Genomic DNA, 17,890 nt, shown 5'->3' on the forward strand with positions numbered 1-17,890 from the left:
GCAACTTTTCACACTATAATGCACTATGATTCTCAATAACAATTGTCTGGGTTGCGGGTGCTGACAAAATCTGCCTTCCAACCCCCCAACCCCTTACATTTTTTTTCTGGAATAGCAGTTACGAAAATTGAGAATTGAAATAGGGTATGTGTGTTAAAGAGACAGCAACCAGACCAAAAGGAAAAAGCAATCAAAGGCATCCAATAGGTCTTCAAAACAATGAGAAAATCCCACACCCAGAAGCATGCTTCAGCTTGCCCCTAAGAAAAATGCAAAATTACTGTATGTTTGTTTAAGTTCTTCAGTGCCAATTTTATAGACTTGTACATTTAAGGAATGACTGTAATATTTTTTCTGTCTGTGAAGAAATAGCATAAAAAATTTGGTGCACACTAAATATCATACGTAGCAGGTTATTTAACAGTGTGCATCACATTTTTTATGTTATTTTGAATAGACAGAAAATATATAACAGTGATTTCTTATAATTTAATTCTAAATTCCATTTTAAACCGTAGAAAACCATGAAAAAACGTTGATGACATCACAGTCGCATGACTAAATTATGTCTATGGGCTGATAACAAAATAACCTCAGCCAATCAGAAGATGTGTTACATCCAAAATTAAATTATTTACCTATAATGGTTTACTTTTACAAATTGCGACTTGGATGGAAAGTTGTCTCATTTGCACTCATACCACATGTTCTAAAATCTAAAAGGCACTATATCAATAAAATAAGAATAAAACACTTTTATCTTTCTTTCTTTATTTCATATACATTCAAAATTGCACAACAACTTCAAATGCAAAATATAATTTAGTACATAAACTCTTTTTTACAAAAATTATATTTTAACAAATATAAGGAAAATTCAGCACGTGTAATTTTCTTATAATATAAAAGTATAATATATGAAAAGTCAAAATATAAAATAATACTTTCTTTTGACAATAATTTGACTTCCAATAGAAATAATCATACATGCATACTCAACATCTTCATAATGTATTTTAAACATTGGGACAATTTTCAACTGGAATTATCTCCCCTATACAACAATCTTCCAACTTGAATTATCTCCCATTTCAAATTCAAAATTCTAAAAATTAAATTATCATTCGACTATAAAAATAAACCTTCTAAAATGATGCAATAGAAAAAGACTAAAAATAGTTTTAAAATGATGTGAAACAAGGCATTTGATAAAACTAGTTTTTTTATAACTGATGGAAAAAAAATAAAAAATTATACAATCTGCCGTAACAACTTCTAAACCAAAATAAAAAAAATTAACAACCAAATACTCAACCACTAATAAAAGATGTTTTCATTTAAATCATTACATAGTTAAATAATTGCACTAAATGGTAAGCTATACATAAATCCCTCAAAATAAACCATATATATGTAATTTTTTTCTCAAACTGCAAGTGCAAACCATTCACAATTTGCTCTTGTTGAAAAGTATCTCTGATTGATAATACTTAATTTTGTTAATTGTTTGTGGTATATAAATTCCTAGGTAATACAAATATTTCAAAGATTGTCCATTTGTATGATATCAAATTTTTCAGTAATTGTTAATTTCAATGGCCTGCCATTGTCTGTCTTTGGAAATGAAATGCCATATCCGCCCAGGTTAATGGCTGGCTACTGCCGGTCTGTTTGAATTTGAGGTTACTAGTGGATTGTGAGAGTCTATCTTGGAACCAACATTCTTAAATCTGAAAAATAATTATTATATTTTTAAATCTTTGTTAAATTCAAAATTATGCACCCTTGATAATTACCAATTTAGAATTTTAGGATTCTTGAAGAGCAGCATTAGTTTTACAGAAATCATGTAGCGAACTGCATTACATTAAAAAAGTTGCAATATGTGGTAAATCTGATGTAAAATCTGAAATATAAATGTTACATCTCTTGCATGGAAAGTCAATTTAATACATCATTACCCATTTATTAATAAATCTTTCAAGCTGTTTAAGGTGGTACCTTACACTACAGGGAGATAATTGCGTAAAGTCATCTAAACGTTTTAATTATGTTGTGTTGTAAAGGGAATTTTAAGCTTCTCAATGATAACTAGAGGCTCTAAAGAGCCTGTGTCGCTCACCTTGGTCTATGTGCATATTAAACAAAGGACACAAATGGATTCATGACAAAATTGTATTTTGGTGATGGTGATGTGTTTGAAGTTCTTACTTTACTGAACGATTTTGCTTCTTACAATTATATCTATAATGAACTTTGCCCATTAGTAACAGAAGACTATATTTGGTAAAAATTTACATAAATTTACCAAATTAATGAAAATTGTTAAAAATTGACTATAAAGGGCAATAACTCCTTAAGGGGTCAATTGACCATTTAGGTCATGTTGACTTATTTGTAGATCTTACTTTGCTGAACATTATTGCTGTTTACAGTTTATCGCTATCTATAATAGTATTCAAGATAACCAAAAACGGCAAAACTTCTTTAAAAATTACCAATTGGAGGGCAGCAACCCAACAACCAGTTGTCCAATTCATCTGAAAAATTCAGGGCAGATAGATATTGACTTGATTAACAATTTAACTTCTTGTCAGATTTGCTCTAGATGCTTTGGTTTCATAGTTATAAGCCAAAAACTGCATTTTACCCCTATGTTCTATTTTTAGCCGTGGCGGCCATCTTGGTTGAATGGCCAGGTCATCGGACACATTTTTCAAACTAGATACCCCAAAGATGATTGTGGCCTAGTAGTTTCAGTGGAGATTTTGTAAAAGATTACTTAGATTTATGAAAAATGGTTAAAGATTGACTATAAAGGGCAATAACTCCTAAAGGGGTCAACTGACCATTTTGGTCATGTTGACTTATTTGTAGATCTTACTTTGCTGAACATTATTGCTGTTTACAATTTATCTCTATCTATAATAATATTCAAGATAATAACCAAAAACAGCAAAATTTCCTCAAAATTACCAATTCAGGGGCAGCAACCCAACAACCGATTGACCGATTCATCTGAAAATTTCAGGGCAGATAGATCTTGACCTGATAAACATTTTTATCCCATGTCAGATTTCCTCAAAATGCTTTGGTTTTTGAGTTATAAGCCAAAAACTGCATTTTACCCCTATGTTCTATTTTTAGCGGTGGCGGCCATCTTGGTTGGTTGACCAGGTCACGCCACACATTTTTTAAACTAGATACCCCAAAGATGATTGTGGCCAAGTTTGAATTAATTTGGCCCAGTAGTTTCAGAGGAGAAGATTTTTGTAAAAGATTACTTTAATTTACGAAAAATGGTTAAAAATTGACTATAAAGGGCAATAACTCCTAAACGGGTCAACTGACCATTTTGGTCATGTTGACTTATTTGTAGATCTTACTTTGCTGAACATTATTGCTGTTTACAGTTTATCTCTATCTATAATAATATTCAAGATAATAACCAAAAACAGCAAAATTTCCTCAAAATTACCAATTCAGGGGCAGCAACCCAACAACCGATTGACTGATTCATCTGAAAATTTCAGGGCAGATAGATCTTGACCTGATAAACATTTTTACCCCATGTCAGATTTGCTCTAAATGCTTTGGTTTCTGAGTTATAAGCCAAAAACTGCATTTTACCCCTATGTTCTATTTTTAGCCGTGGCGGCCATCTTGGTTGGTTGACCGGGTCACGCCACACATTTTTTAAACTAGATACCCCAATGATGATTGTGGCCAAGTTTGGTTTGATTTGGCCCAGTAGTTTCAGAGGAGAAGATTTTTGTAAAAGTTAACGACGACGGACGACGACGGACGACGACGGACGACGGACGACGACGACGACGACGGACGCCGGACGCAAAGTGATGGGAATAGCTCACTTGGCCCTTCGGGCCAGGTGAGCTAAAAATTGGTATTTGTCAAACTGCTATATAACCAGTGTAATTTTTGTGACAGAACGGTTGGTTCAAAATTTTAGAAATTTTGATATTTTTGTTAAAGGGTCAAAGTAAATACATTGTCAAAATGTAATGAAAATTAAAAGAGCCAAATTAATTTTAATGAAATTGTTGGGTACCACCTTAAAGTTAAAATAATTTTGTACAAATTAATTCTTAGAACTATCACTTATTTCTATCTTTTTTCGTTTCTTTCATCTGCTTACCTGGTTTATATTGGCTGACATTTAATAATTCATTTCATTATGGTACTGGTCCAAACTATGGATGTCTTTTTGGTTATTTTGTGTAATTTAGTCATGTTTTATCAACAACAAAAAAAGTAAAAACACAAAAATACTGAACTCCGAGGAAAATTCAAAAAGGAAAATCAAAAGGCAAAAGGCAAAATCAATTACATTGTCAACGATGCATGAACAAAACAAACATACTTAAGAGTGAAAATGTCAAAAATAGGGGTACAACAGTCATACGTATAATACGTTTTTTTCTGTTAAGTTACTGGTGAAATCAGGAGTCGTGATTAACATATCACATGTCTTACATGTGCTCCTTCTCAAAAGTTTCACTATAATCATAATTAAGAGTCATACCTTGTTAATTTGAATAATTCTTTTTCTTGATTCACTCCTTTGTCTGTAGTTGGTGATTTATACGATCTTGTATCATATACTTTTCTTCCTTTTCTGTAAAAAGCAACGATAAAAGTAATATATTTTCATGTGTATAGCTCAGGGAATTTTAGTTTCTAGGATACAAATTAATTAATTATAGGATAACTAATCGAAATATTCAAATAGAGAAAAATATTCATCGAGTGACCAATCAACACATCAATTCACGAATGCGTGTAGCGCATGAGTCAATATTCAGTGTTTTCAATATTTTAATTCTTTAATTAGTTATTCTTTTTATTACATTGGCAATGGCTTTTTTAAAAGAAATTAATGTAAAACATGTAAGGAACTATATCTTTTTTCTACGCATTCACAATTTGTTTATTTCACATGTGAAATTATTGGTTTTTATTTCGCTGGGAAATTAATGTAATTCATTGCAACCAATGTAATAATTTTGATTAGCTATCTCATTCAATGCATATTCTAAAATAAACATGTAAAAATTGTTTTACACCACATGTTCAATGTTACACTGAAATTAATTGTCTGAAACCTGTAAAATTGTTGAAAAATTTTCAGTGTATGATTAAAACTCATATCAGTAAAACTTGAATACTTATTTGGAATATGCATACACTTACTCTTGAACATATTGGGGTCTTGCTGGTTTGCCAAAGGTTGACCTGTATTCTGATGCCCCTTGTTCTTTTTCTTGTTCATTTAACATGGCTTTATGTTGTACTCTCAGTTTGTCTTGTTTGAATTGCCATTTGTTGATATCATCATGCCATTTTTTCTCGTATTCATATCCTAGAATCTTTGACATAGACGGTTTGCCATTTCCATTTGTATCTCCCTCAGGTCTGAATAATAAATATCAAATTTGTATATACTGTGCAGAATTATTATGTGCATTAATTATTGGTAATCATAGACCAAAAACAATATTGTGCAATCTAATTAAAATGATTGAAAAAATTTATGAAGGGAAAACTGATAACTTTTGAAATTATGAATTTGCCCGATATGGATTAAACAGCAGGCTATTTATCACATATGCAAAACTACTGTATTTACTACTAAACATATGATAAATTAATATACGGAATATTTGAGACGGGTTTCTTACATCTTTTTTTTTCTTACATTTGTACCCTAGAAAACATTCTTACAACTTATTCAACATTTTATTTTACATGGTTTTAAGTACATGTATACCAAAAAAAATAGATATTTGTGCTTACAATGGTAAATATTTAAGATGAGGTCTTTCCAGTTCTATCTGGGACTGTTTAGCTACTGTTGATGGTTTTGTCCTTTCTTGTGGTCTTGGTTTTGTCTTTAATGGCTTAGCACTACGAACACCAAAACCAGGTTTTTTAACTTCTGGTAATTTAACTGTCTTATCTGTAACTCTGTCTCCATCCCTCTCAAATGCTGATAACCTATCAAAGGAGAAGGGTTGTCTCCTGGGTCTCTCGTAGAAATCTGTTTCAGGTTTCCATTCCTCATGGACCATATATTCAGGAACCATGTACTGATACTCAATGTCATGATTGATTCTGTAAAAGAATTATAAAATACATATAAGCCTTTTCCAAAAAGATGATTTTTTTAGCTTTGATATACAGTTAGTAAGGTGTTCACAGCAGGACAGACAACAAAAAAGATCCCTAACATCAATGAAGAGACATTTATTGTCGAAATCCGGATCTGGTGTACAAAAAAAATATTGACACCTTATATTTGATATGGTAAATAAAGATATGGGAACATAACACTAAACAACATATTTCATTAAATGTGCTGCCTGTTCTATTAAAACATATACATGATATATGGTGCCCCATGAGACTTATATAAATTTTTAGATTTTCAAATACACTTTCACAAAAAAAAGCAGGTATCTCACACACAACTACATGTATATAATGTATATATATATATATATATACGAGTCTAAATTGAAAACTACGTTCAAACCTATGACTGCGTTGGATAAAAACCACAATTTTTATATGTGTGCATGTCAAACAAATTTCGTTGTAGAAGGGTCTAAAAACAGCACAAACAACATTTTCCAAAAGACCAAAAGAGTGAAAATATATATATATGAGTTCAATACAGATTTTTGTGCAACAACCTTCACAGAGTGTAAAAGCAAAGAGCATAAAAATGAATAGGAAGTATCAGTACAATGTGTATGTCAGTGGTTGTAATTTGTTGCAACATGTAACTTGTCATATTATTTTTTGTTTATTGTCTGTCAGGATTTATGCTGTTAGCTTTTTACTTTCAATTGATTCACAATTTAGCTTTTTTGTTTTTATATCCTATTAGTCATGTATTTGTTAGACTTTGTGTAAGAGTTTTGCTTATTGTTGAAAGTTGTTTGGTGACATAAAGTTGTTTAAGGTGGTACCTAACACTACAGGGAGATAACTCTGTAAAATCAGCTAAAGGTTTTAATTACGTTGTGCTATTAAGGGAATATTAAGCTTCTCAATGATCAAAATAAGTGTTTGTCAAACTGCTATATAACCAGTGTAATTTTTCTGATAAAACGGTTGGTTCAAATTTTTTAGAATTTTTATATTTTTGTCAAAGGGTCAAAGTAAATACTTTGTCAAAATTTCAAAAAAAATAAACGAGCCAAATTAATTTTAGTAAAAGTGTTGGGTACCACCTTAAAGCAATCATTTAGACTTTTGGAAATCATATAATATCTGCCTAATTTTATATTGTTCTGGTAAGTTTGCTCTTACTGTTCAGTCCTTTTCAATTCAGCATCCTCCAGGGCATTATCCTCAAGATAAAACCATTCAGGTCTGGGATAACCTTTTGGTGCTTTTTCACGCATATTTGGATTCTCTTTGAACTGTAACAAATCTACAATTCACAAAAACAAACAATAAAATTAATTGATTATATAATAAGACAGTACTTTGCTACTTGTACTGATGAAAATTTTTTGATTGACATGATTAATTATATTATAATTTTATGTTGTTAACATTCCTTCATTTACTAAAAATAAAGACGGTCAAACTTAATGGAAAGAAAAAATAAGATGCTAGGACAAAAGCATTTAACTTAAAACTTAAGATTAATTAAATTGATATGAAATGCTCCCCAAATAACCTTAAATTCTTAATTTAAATATCTAGCATAAATCAAAAGATAACCATATAATTATAGGTCTATATTAAAAGAGAAATTATTACAAATGTAGATTATCTTACTTTGTCGACCACCCTGTTTGGCCAGTCTGATATATTTAGAATCTGTCTCCCTAAACAATGGTTTAATTGGATCATCCTGGTATTGTCCTTCTATTTCAGCATTCAATCCTGGGATTTGTGAGGTTGCAGGTAATGGCACAGGCTCTGATGGTACCTTTGGTTTAGCAGGGGCATGGTAGAACCAACCTTAAAAGACATGAATTACAGTTGTTTTCAAAAAGAGTGTAGACATGTTTAAGTACATTGACATACAAAAAAGAAAAATGTACTGTGGATTTATTTCTATTCTGGGAATATTAATTTTTCGTGGATTTTGTGGGTGTAGGTTTACCACGAATTCAAGTGTTCAACGTAATACAAATGTTCTATAGGCGTGTATTCATACTTTTGCAAAACCATGAAATTAAATAATCACAAAAATGCAATGTTTACTAAATCCACAAAAATTGATACCCATGAAAAAAAGAGTCCACAATAACAGAAATAAAAATCAGACATGTAAAACAGGATGTTATTATACTGATGAACAGTATTACTGCTAACAGTAAGAAATTCAATGTTCTAATGAATCCTACACCATTCACTTATTTCCCAAACAGTTGCACTTTAAATGCATTGCCATGTATCTGTTCTAGTGAAGGCAGCTGTCAAATTGTAAATCATACAATTTCTTGCAAATTTGTATATCTGATTCCAAAAATGAAATTTCAGAAAAAAACAAAAATTAATATTAATTCATTATATGTAAGGAAGGTTACAAATGTACATGTACATGAACTTTGAAATTTTTAAATGTTCCTCACAAGTATTCAACATAAGATTTTATAGCAATTTAGCAAACCAAAAATATGACAGATCTTTGTATCAATGATACACAAAGATTTATATTACATATGTACAAGTATTAAGCTGGAGTTAGCTAATGTTGTCCAGTGACCAATATTTCCAAAAAAAATCTAGACACTTCAGACTCAGTTAAAAATAGATGTGTCAAAGCAACACAAATGGCCCGTCCCAAAAAGTTGAAAAATCTGCAATTTCAATATAAAAACATGTGGACACAAACATGATGATAGCCTCACATATCAAAAATCAGCTCAAAATCTGGAGGGGAAAAGAGAAAAAATTTGTATAACTGTGATTTTCAATAATTTATCAAAGTCCAAAATTTCAGCGAAAATTAGCGGAGCAGAACAAAACTGAAGTTTGACCTATAACTCATCACGGTTAACTCACATACCAAAAATCAGCCCAATATCTGAAGGCGTTTAGAAAAAAAATCCGTATAACTGTGATTTTCAACAATTTCTCAAAGTCCAAAGCCTGTAATTTTGGTAAAAATTAGTGGAGCAGAACGAAACTTAAACTAGATCTGTAACTCATTATGGTTAACTCACATACCAGAAATCAGCCCATATTCACTTAATCTTATTCACATTTCGGGGTTCATGTATAATTTTTTTTCCCTCAACTAAATGTGTACATTTTGGGGTTGATGTATATATTTTTTCCCCTCAACTATTTTTAGTTAAGATATTTTTATGCATTTTTTAATCAGTTGAGCATTTTTCAGGATTTTTAGTTTAATGCTGTTTAAAATTTCCAAAAAAAAAACACCTTAATTGCTAATTATTTTGCATGAAAGTTTGAATTATTGAAAGGGACTCATAGTTTTCCGTTTTATTGCTTCTAATTGCCTCATTGTTAAACAACTGCTTTGGTAATGGCTTTGTTGTTTTTTATTAAGTTTTTGAAGAATAAAACATCAAAAACTACATGTATACTGTTGAGTTAAAACAACAAACATTTTTACTATGCACTTGATAAAGTTATTAATTAATTGAATAGAAAACTTGTCAAAACAGTCATTGAATGTTGGGAAAACTTAAAATAATTAACTTTTGTATTCTAACTGCTTGATGCTTTTTAACAATGTTATGCATGATAAAATCCAACCCCCAAAATAGATCATGAATTTATACATTTTTAGAATTATTTATATATATTATATCAAATATTATTGAATGCTGAATTGATTTTAAATAGGTGCCAATTTAACTAGATGCCGATTTAACCCGGTGCCAATTTGACTTTTTCTAAGGTTGCTGATTTGACCAGGTGCTAATTTGACTTGTACCCCACTGTAATACACCTTATCGCTATTTGTCCGCCATTACTGGATATCACAGGTTCCCGTAAAATTACAATGTCATAAAACAAAATAGCTGACGCCACAATGAAAAAGTGATTGTTGTATGCATCAAAAGTTCAAGCGCCAGGGTCAGCCGGGAATAGCGATAAGGTGTATGTTACAGTACCCAAATTGCACCTATTGAACAAAAATACAATGAAGCTTACAAGTTTTCATTGAGACTAGAAACATTTGGTATTATTATGATTTGACATTATACACGTCTTTCAACATAGCTGAATTTATTTATATTTATATGGGTCTCAGTTTAACTGTTCTTTTTCTATCTGACATCTTCATATGAGTTTGTAATTAATCTAATCTAACTTATCTTTAAACCCCCTTTGTAAAGGAACCATATTTTCTCAGGATATGGTTGATTGTTGAGACTTCAATGTGTCAGAATATTCATCATGTGCAATGTATATGGAAAAGTGTCAGAAGCCTCGCAGTTACAGATTTGTTCTAATGAAAAAAAAATCATAAAAAAAACATTGAAATAATTCCAATGACTTTGTCCTTGTAATGTAATCATTTCCAATGACTCTTCATAACTCCATATCTGATAGACAGATCCAATTATAGGGTCAATTAATCTACTTACCACATTCGTTTATGTTTTTATTCGTGGCCATATTTTCATGTATTGACCCAAAAGAACAACAAACAGACCGGAAGTGTACGTATTCACTTAGCAACGACCTTCTAAAGCTAGAAGTTTAAACGAAGTATGTTGGATTTTTAAAGGACCATTTTTCACACAATAATTGAAAAAAACAAATACAATATTAACTTTATTAAGAAATCATTAAGTTCTAACGAACTTGTCTCATCATTAAAAAAAAGAGATCCGTAACTGTCGCACTTCCTTTCTGAACTGATCACGTGATCGTCCAATGTGGTTTCTCTTTCACTTTGGCAGGCAAAAACTAATTGCCCTAATTACAGTGTTGACATTGCACTTTACTGATTGTTTTGATACTGAAACATGTGGAATGTCTTGTCAACAGCCATCAACGGCCGTAGTTGTGTACGATGAGAGCAAATTGTCCCCATTGGTCAAGACGTCCAGGACTTTCAATTTTGTAAATACAGAACTTGTGATCAAACAAGATTGGGGAAATTTAGGAGTTGCAGCAGTTGTATGGGATGCTGTAAGCTATTCAAATGATATTTAGTTTTATATTTTTGATTTTTCAGACAGAATAATACATTTATTATGAAACAAGCGTTACCTATGATGATCAGTCAAGGATAAAACTCTTAGTATAGTATAGTCCAAATAATTATTCATGACTCTTGAAAGGCTATCATATTTTTTTTCTTTGACGCCTTACGTCAAAGTAAGGCGTTAAAGAAAAAAATATAATAGCCTTTCAGGACGTCATAATTATTTGGACTAATAAAATTGAGAATGGAAATGGGGAATGTGTCAAAGAGACAACAACCCGACCAAAATAAAAAAACACAACAGCAGAAGGTCACCAACAGGTCTTCAATGTAGCGAGAAATTCCCGCACCCGGAGGCGTTTATAGTATATATAGTATAGACTTACTATAGAGAAAAATAACATACATGTATGTGTTACAATTTTGTTGACTAAAAACATGACAAATGTGATTAAATAAAAATCAAAAAGATCTTTGATCTCATTCAGGGTTTTGTGCCAATGCTGTTTTCTGCAGTGACCAAATCATTAAATTACAATGGGCACAGAACCTCAAAAAGGTTTCTCTCATTATATTGCTCATTGACAAACACCATAAAAAAATGCTCCAAACTCATAATCCTAAGCATGCTAACAAGGAAGATGAAGGTCTTAAACATATATATGTTATAGACATATATATAATTTGCTAAATAATCTCTGTTATAATTTATTCTAGATCTGTCTCTGAATATTAAACATGTTAAGGCTTAAATTAAAATATTGTTTGTTTGCAGTTTACCGACCGACCCTTGAAAATCCTCCCGACTGTGAAAATTTTATTGCTTTAAATTTGAAGAATTTTTTTTTAATACCTCTATTGACGAGATCCGGAAGTTTGGGTCCTTTCCGGAAATGATTTAAAGTCTGGGTCAATTACGCATTTCAAGTTCAGTTTTTCTTAGCTTCCCGTCAAGCGTTCATGTGACCATTTCATGATAAAGCACATGGAAATTGTTTACAGGTATCCATGAAGTCACGGAGGAGTACTTTACGCTGTCGTCTCGTGTCAATTTTAAGACAAATAACAAACAAAAAAGTTTATTAGTAAGCTGTTTATACAGATCTAGGCACATGTAATGATGTGTTATGATATCATTGACGATGATGCAGCGGATATTCATAACTGACATGATAACCATTCTGTCTCAAACAAATCGGGTTCAGAATCTGTGGAGCCTGACTTTATGGAACCAATTTCAGTGGTTAAATAATTCGACAGCAGCTTGAAGTAACTGAAGTATGGCATATTTTCTACAAATCGTTTGAAGACGACAAAGATGAAACCACTCCTCAGTGACTTAAATCTTCATGGATATCTGTAAACACGCCTGTACGGAGGAAGGGCTCATTTGAAATGTTAATGGATATAGATCATGCCAAATCAATAAGAAGCAACCCTAACTACACAAAATTGTGAAGAAAATGAATGGTTAGCTTGAAAAATAAATATACTCTATATTAAATCTATCTTCGATTGCAATGAGTATGCTCCTTTAGGATAAGGGGGCTGCCCCACTCATTGCAATTATTCTCTTTCTTACAATATTAAATATACCCAAACTGTGTGGCCTGTGTGAATTCAATTAAAACATGTCCTTCGGAGCTATGCTGCCAATTTTTTTTATGCATTAAAAACATTTCAGTACAGACCATTTACTTTTAATGGGGTGCTATGGATTTCACCCCAAACTTTATAGATTTCTTTGGTTTTCATTGAAGCCTGGCAAAAATATAACCTTATCACATATAATTAAATATTTTTTGAAATATGAAAACAGTCAAATGTCTTAATACTTTTTTTTCAAGTTGCCTTTTTTCAATGGAGAAAGATTCAATGGTTATTTTTTTTTTTTATTAAAAATACTCTTTAATAATAATTAATTGTCATAAATAAATCTATAATATATACATTTTTCTGATGAAAATACTCTACTCATGAAAACATTCTAGTCAAGAAGCATACATGTCTGAATATATTTCTTTAAAACAGTTCTAGTCATAATGACATTCCTTGTTTATAAGTGTTCCAGTATTTAATAATTATGCCATATTTTATGTCATAAATTGGATAATGACACTATGTTAAAGTTTCAGTTTTGGTTAAAAAGTTTTTTTATCTGAAAATGCCTGTTCATTTGATGTTGGTTTTCAGCATGTCCAGTGTTTGTTGTTTTAAAATGGTTTTTTTTCTTCACAAGAAACTTGGTTTAGTGTAACTGCTTGTTTAAACTGTATTTTGGCTGATAAAATAAAATATTTTTCCTACCTACCGACCCTTCAGTCTGAAGGTACAGTCGGAAAACTGCAAACAAACATATTTTTAAGGTTGGCCTAAACCTTCCCCTTTTAAATTATAACAATTTTTTTTTATCAAGTAAGATATGAAATTCAACTTTTAGATATTTGACGCTGCTTTTTCAAACAGTATATTTGGAACAATGTAGTATAAGAAACATTTTAATATACAAGATTGCTATTTTCTAATTAAAAAGTTTCAATTCAAAAGAACTTAATCCAAAATTGAGGTGTCATAATTTTGAGTTTAATCAAGTTGCCTAATTGAATGAACGTTAATATGATTACCCAAGCTAATTAACACAGAACACAAAGGGGACTTATAAATATTTCAATCTGACAGTACAAATATCATTTTAATAAGTTTTGCAATAAATCATAAAATTTTCTTATATTTAAAAAAAATAAAACACTAAATATCCAGCAATGAAAATCTAGACTTATGAAACACTAACTGTTTAAAACTTTATACATTAAGAATCTCTACTGATAAAAATATTTGCATTTTAAAACAGTTTTTCACCAGTTAATTTAATTCTAAATAGATATATATCAGTGTATATGGAAGATAGACAACAAAAATCATTTTCTATGAAAAAAGCAAGCTTTCCTAACAATTTTCAAAAATAATAGTTTTAAATGAAAATGAATCAAAATATTATCAATAGTTCTTAGACAGTTTGAAAAACACATCAGTGTAACAAAATTGTCTAAAAGAAAGAAAAAATATTTACTAAAGGCTTTAAGGAGCCTGTGTTGCTCACCTAGGTTAAATAGATCTATGTGCATCTTCAACAATAGAAACTCTCCAGCAAATTTCCTTTTACATGTAGATTAACAGAGGTCAGAGTGGTCTTTGAAACTGATAAGGTGTGTCCTTAAATGTGGTCAGACTAAAGCCAGGCTAGAGTCTTTCGCCATGGTTCAATTTGATGTTCACACAATGGACACATGTCAGTTGTTGTTCACAAGACCTAAATAAGTCAGAATTTTTTAAATTGATGAAAATTGTTTGACATTTGGTAGTTTTGCAGATAATTAATTTGGTTCAACTTTTCTTAGGTCCCAGTTGTCCTAATTCATGGAATTACATGCATTATTTTGAAAGCCACACTTGATCTTATATTTAACAATACATACATGTATCTAATTTAATTTTAAATTTAAAAAGAGTTGAATTTTTAAAAAAGAAGCAAAATTGGACTACCTAGGGGGAGCATGTTTTTGGGACAAATGAACCCATAACTATTTTGACTGATAATAAAAAAAATCAGATTAAGTTTTTAAAAAATATGTCAGTAATAAAAATTCAATGATTAGCAAATAGGCTATTTTTGTTACTTTTGTTACAGTTGTGTAAAATTGTTTGTATCATGGCCAAACCCAATTTAAACATGATATTATAAATATGAAAAAAAACCTGTTAACAGTCACACTAGTCACTACCAATTTATTGGAAAGATACATACTTTTACTCTGTCATGCTTAGCAAATCAAAAATATGCATGCATACAAGCAGGTCTGAAGTCAGGAACCTGTTATTCAGTGGTTGTCTTTTGTTGCAAGCAGCTTCCCCTCCCCCATTATATTGTACATAACTTAGGTCATAATACAGTGACCTATGGTTGTGAATTTCTGTTTCATTTGGTCTTTTATAGAGAGTGTTGTCTCATTGGAAATCATATATATATATAGTATGTCTGATTCATACCACATTTACTCAAAAGATTTAAAGTTTAATTTTAAACTAAAGCTAGTATATATGCATCATGTGCATGTATCTTGTTAAATATTGGAACATTGAAAAAATCTAAGAAAAGAGTTAAACATTGCTTTTATTTCTTTGCAGGCAATAGTTCTTTGTGAGTTCATAGAAAAGCATAAAGAAGAATTCAAAAACAAAGAAGTTATAGAGCTTGGAGCAGGATCAGGAATTGTTGGCATTGTAACAGCATTGATTGGTAAGAATTCATATGTTTAACCAGAGGCATATAGGGGTGAGGTGGGCATAGGCGGATCCAGGGGGGCCTGGTACTGGTGGATCCTCCACTAGTGGGCACAGGGTTTAGTTTCTTTTGTTGAATAATTACATTAGATATGTTTCATTATAAAACTTTATTCTGATTGGCCAACTGCCTAACACATGTTATTCCGTAAGCAATTGCATCACTCAATAAAACTTTTCATTCATGATAACACATGGTCCCACAATAAAGTGCACAGGTGAAGAAAATAAAAAATTATAAAATTTGTGTTTTCATGATCATAGCTAAACAATGTAATTATAAGTATTGAATGCTTCTTTTTGTAACTTCATAGGGTTGTAAAAGCGTTGACCGTGCACATACAAAATGTACTTCGATCAACGCTTTTACACCCCAATGAATTTCATGAATTTACAAAAAGAAGCATTCAATTCTTAAATAAATGAGATGAAGCATTGAAAGATATGAGTTAATCTGAGAAAAGCTGTTTAAGGAATGTTTTTATATCCCAAAACATGCAAAATTTAGGGATTGTATTATGTAAATAAAATATTACTTGTACAAATAAATTTTGTGAGAAAATAGGGGGGGGGGGGAGATTATTCAAACCTTATAAGAAAATATACGAATACAACATTTACTTGTATATTAAAGTATATTATTCTAGAAATTACAAATAATTTGTACAAGTACTACCCCTGACTGACTTGAGCCATTTAAAATGTGGTATGAAATAAATGTATATCCACCTGTAACAAAAGGAAGGGGATGTAAACAAAACAGGTCCCTTAATCTCTTTTCAGACCCATAATATGACTTCATTGTTTTTACATTCTTGATGAATCTGGAAAGTCATAATTCTGTTCTTTTCAAGTTTTGTATCTATGAGGATGGTAAAGGGTTATTTTCGTGCAACATGTTTTGCCATTTTTATTTCATGTGCATTCATGAAAAAGATTCATTGTTCACTGTGTTTCGTGAAATCGGTAAAAAGATCAACATGCAAGACTTTTTTAATTGTTCATTTATCTTACCTATACCCTTTACTCCCCTCATCTATTGTTAATGTCAGTGGAGCAAGTGCTATACAAAGAAGTTGTTCAATATTAACTACAATCATGACAATGTAAATAATACACACATTGCTTTAATTTCAGGAGCTAATGTTGTTATCACAGACAGGGAACAAGTCTACCGCTACCTAAAACATGTTGTAAAGGATAATCTTAAAGACAAAGAAAATGTCAAATATTCAGTAAAAATCTTAGACTGGACGAGAGACCTTCATAAATTTCCACAGAAGTACGATATAATTCTAGGAGCTGATGTCATCTATGTGGAGGAAGTGTTTGATGCTTTGTTAGCAACACTACAACATCTCAGCCATGATGAGACGAAAATATATTTGTCATGTAAATTACGATATGATCGTGACACAAGATTTTTAGATATGGTTCAGAAACACTTTTCGTTAAAAGAAGTTCTGCATGACAAGGATAAAGATATTAAAATTTTCCTATGTAAAAAAATTAAAGTATTGAGCTAAATGTCATAAATGTGTTATAATATAGATATAAGAAGATGTGGTATGAGTGCCAATGAGACAACTCTCCATACAAGTCATAATTTATAAAAAAAACATTTATAGGTCAAATTTTGGTCTTGAACATCATGAACACTTTATTAATTACAACTTGCTATTCACATACTGATGATAAAACGAACATTCAAGGTCATGAATCATGATAATACGCACATATCATGCATATTACTGTTTTACTTGATGTACTTTTGAATGAAATTTGATTAAAGTTAAAGTAAAAATGTTCTAGAAGATTGCTGATGAGCATATTTAATGAGCATTGGCTATTCTGTAAGATAATAGCTGCATGATTTACTAATTTTCCATCATGAATAATAAATGTGTGGTACACTTATTAATAAGACAGAATTCTGCACAATTGAAAATAACACAAAATGGCTTTCAGAGGTCTGAAGGTTTTTCCGTATTTTATGCAACTAGATACCATTGAGATGGGAGCCATCTCTGTGGGCCCCGCAGTCAATAACGTGGGGTAAATAAGTTGTATGGATAATCTGATATGAAGCATTATTTGAAGTTATTACATAGTCTCAGGTATAAAGTATGAAATAATAACAGCTGTCCTCTCAAAATATTGTGTGGATCAAATTTGTGAGCGATGGACAGACCAACAGACAGACAGACCTTTGACCTAGGAAGTTGTGCATACACCATGGCACACCCTCTAGTGTCTGTTAAAATGGATGTCAAGTATAATATTTGAAATCATAACGGTTCTCAAGATATAGAGCGGACACGATCTTCACCACAGGACACGGGGTTGTCAACTGAAACCAAAGTTTTTTTTACCTTG

General features: G+C 31.1%; 2 protein-coding genes across 2 annotated transcripts; one reads left to right on the forward strand and one right to left on the reverse strand.

The window, feature by feature from the left end:
- Positions 1-751: 751 nt before the first annotated feature.
- Positions 752-10,713, reverse strand: LOC134693917 (uncharacterized protein C7orf57 homolog). The gene is made up of 7 exons (XM_063554852.1): positions 10,608-10,713; positions 7,813-7,998; positions 7,336-7,459; positions 5,815-6,132; positions 5,212-5,433; positions 4,544-4,636; positions 752-1,730 (listed from the first exon to the last, which is right to left on the reverse strand). The coding sequence occupies exons 1-7, from the start codon at positions 10,636-10,638 to the stop codon at positions 1,646-1,648; spliced, it is 1,059 nt and encodes a 352-aa protein (XP_063410922.1). The 5' UTR covers positions 10,639-10,713; the 3' UTR covers positions 752-1,645.
- A 172-nt stretch (positions 10,714-10,885) lies between these two features.
- On the forward strand, positions 10,886-17,053 carry LOC134694820 (protein N-lysine methyltransferase METTL21A-like). The gene is made up of 3 exons (XM_063555884.1): positions 10,886-11,157; positions 15,359-15,470; positions 16,652-17,053. Exons 1-3 carry the CDS (start codon positions 10,900-10,902, stop codon positions 17,038-17,040), a joined length of 759 nt encoding a protein of 252 aa, XP_063411954.1. The 5' UTR covers positions 10,886-10,899; the 3' UTR covers positions 17,041-17,053.
- The last annotated feature ends 837 nt before the right edge of the window (positions 17,054-17,890 follow it).

Source organism: Mytilus trossulus, chromosome 13, assembly GCF_036588685.1.
Source record: "Mytilus trossulus isolate FHL-02 chromosome 13, PNRI_Mtr1.1.1.hap1, whole genome shotgun sequence".
Lineage (NCBI taxonomy): Eukaryota > Metazoa > Mollusca > Bivalvia > Mytilida > Mytilidae > Mytilus > Mytilus trossulus.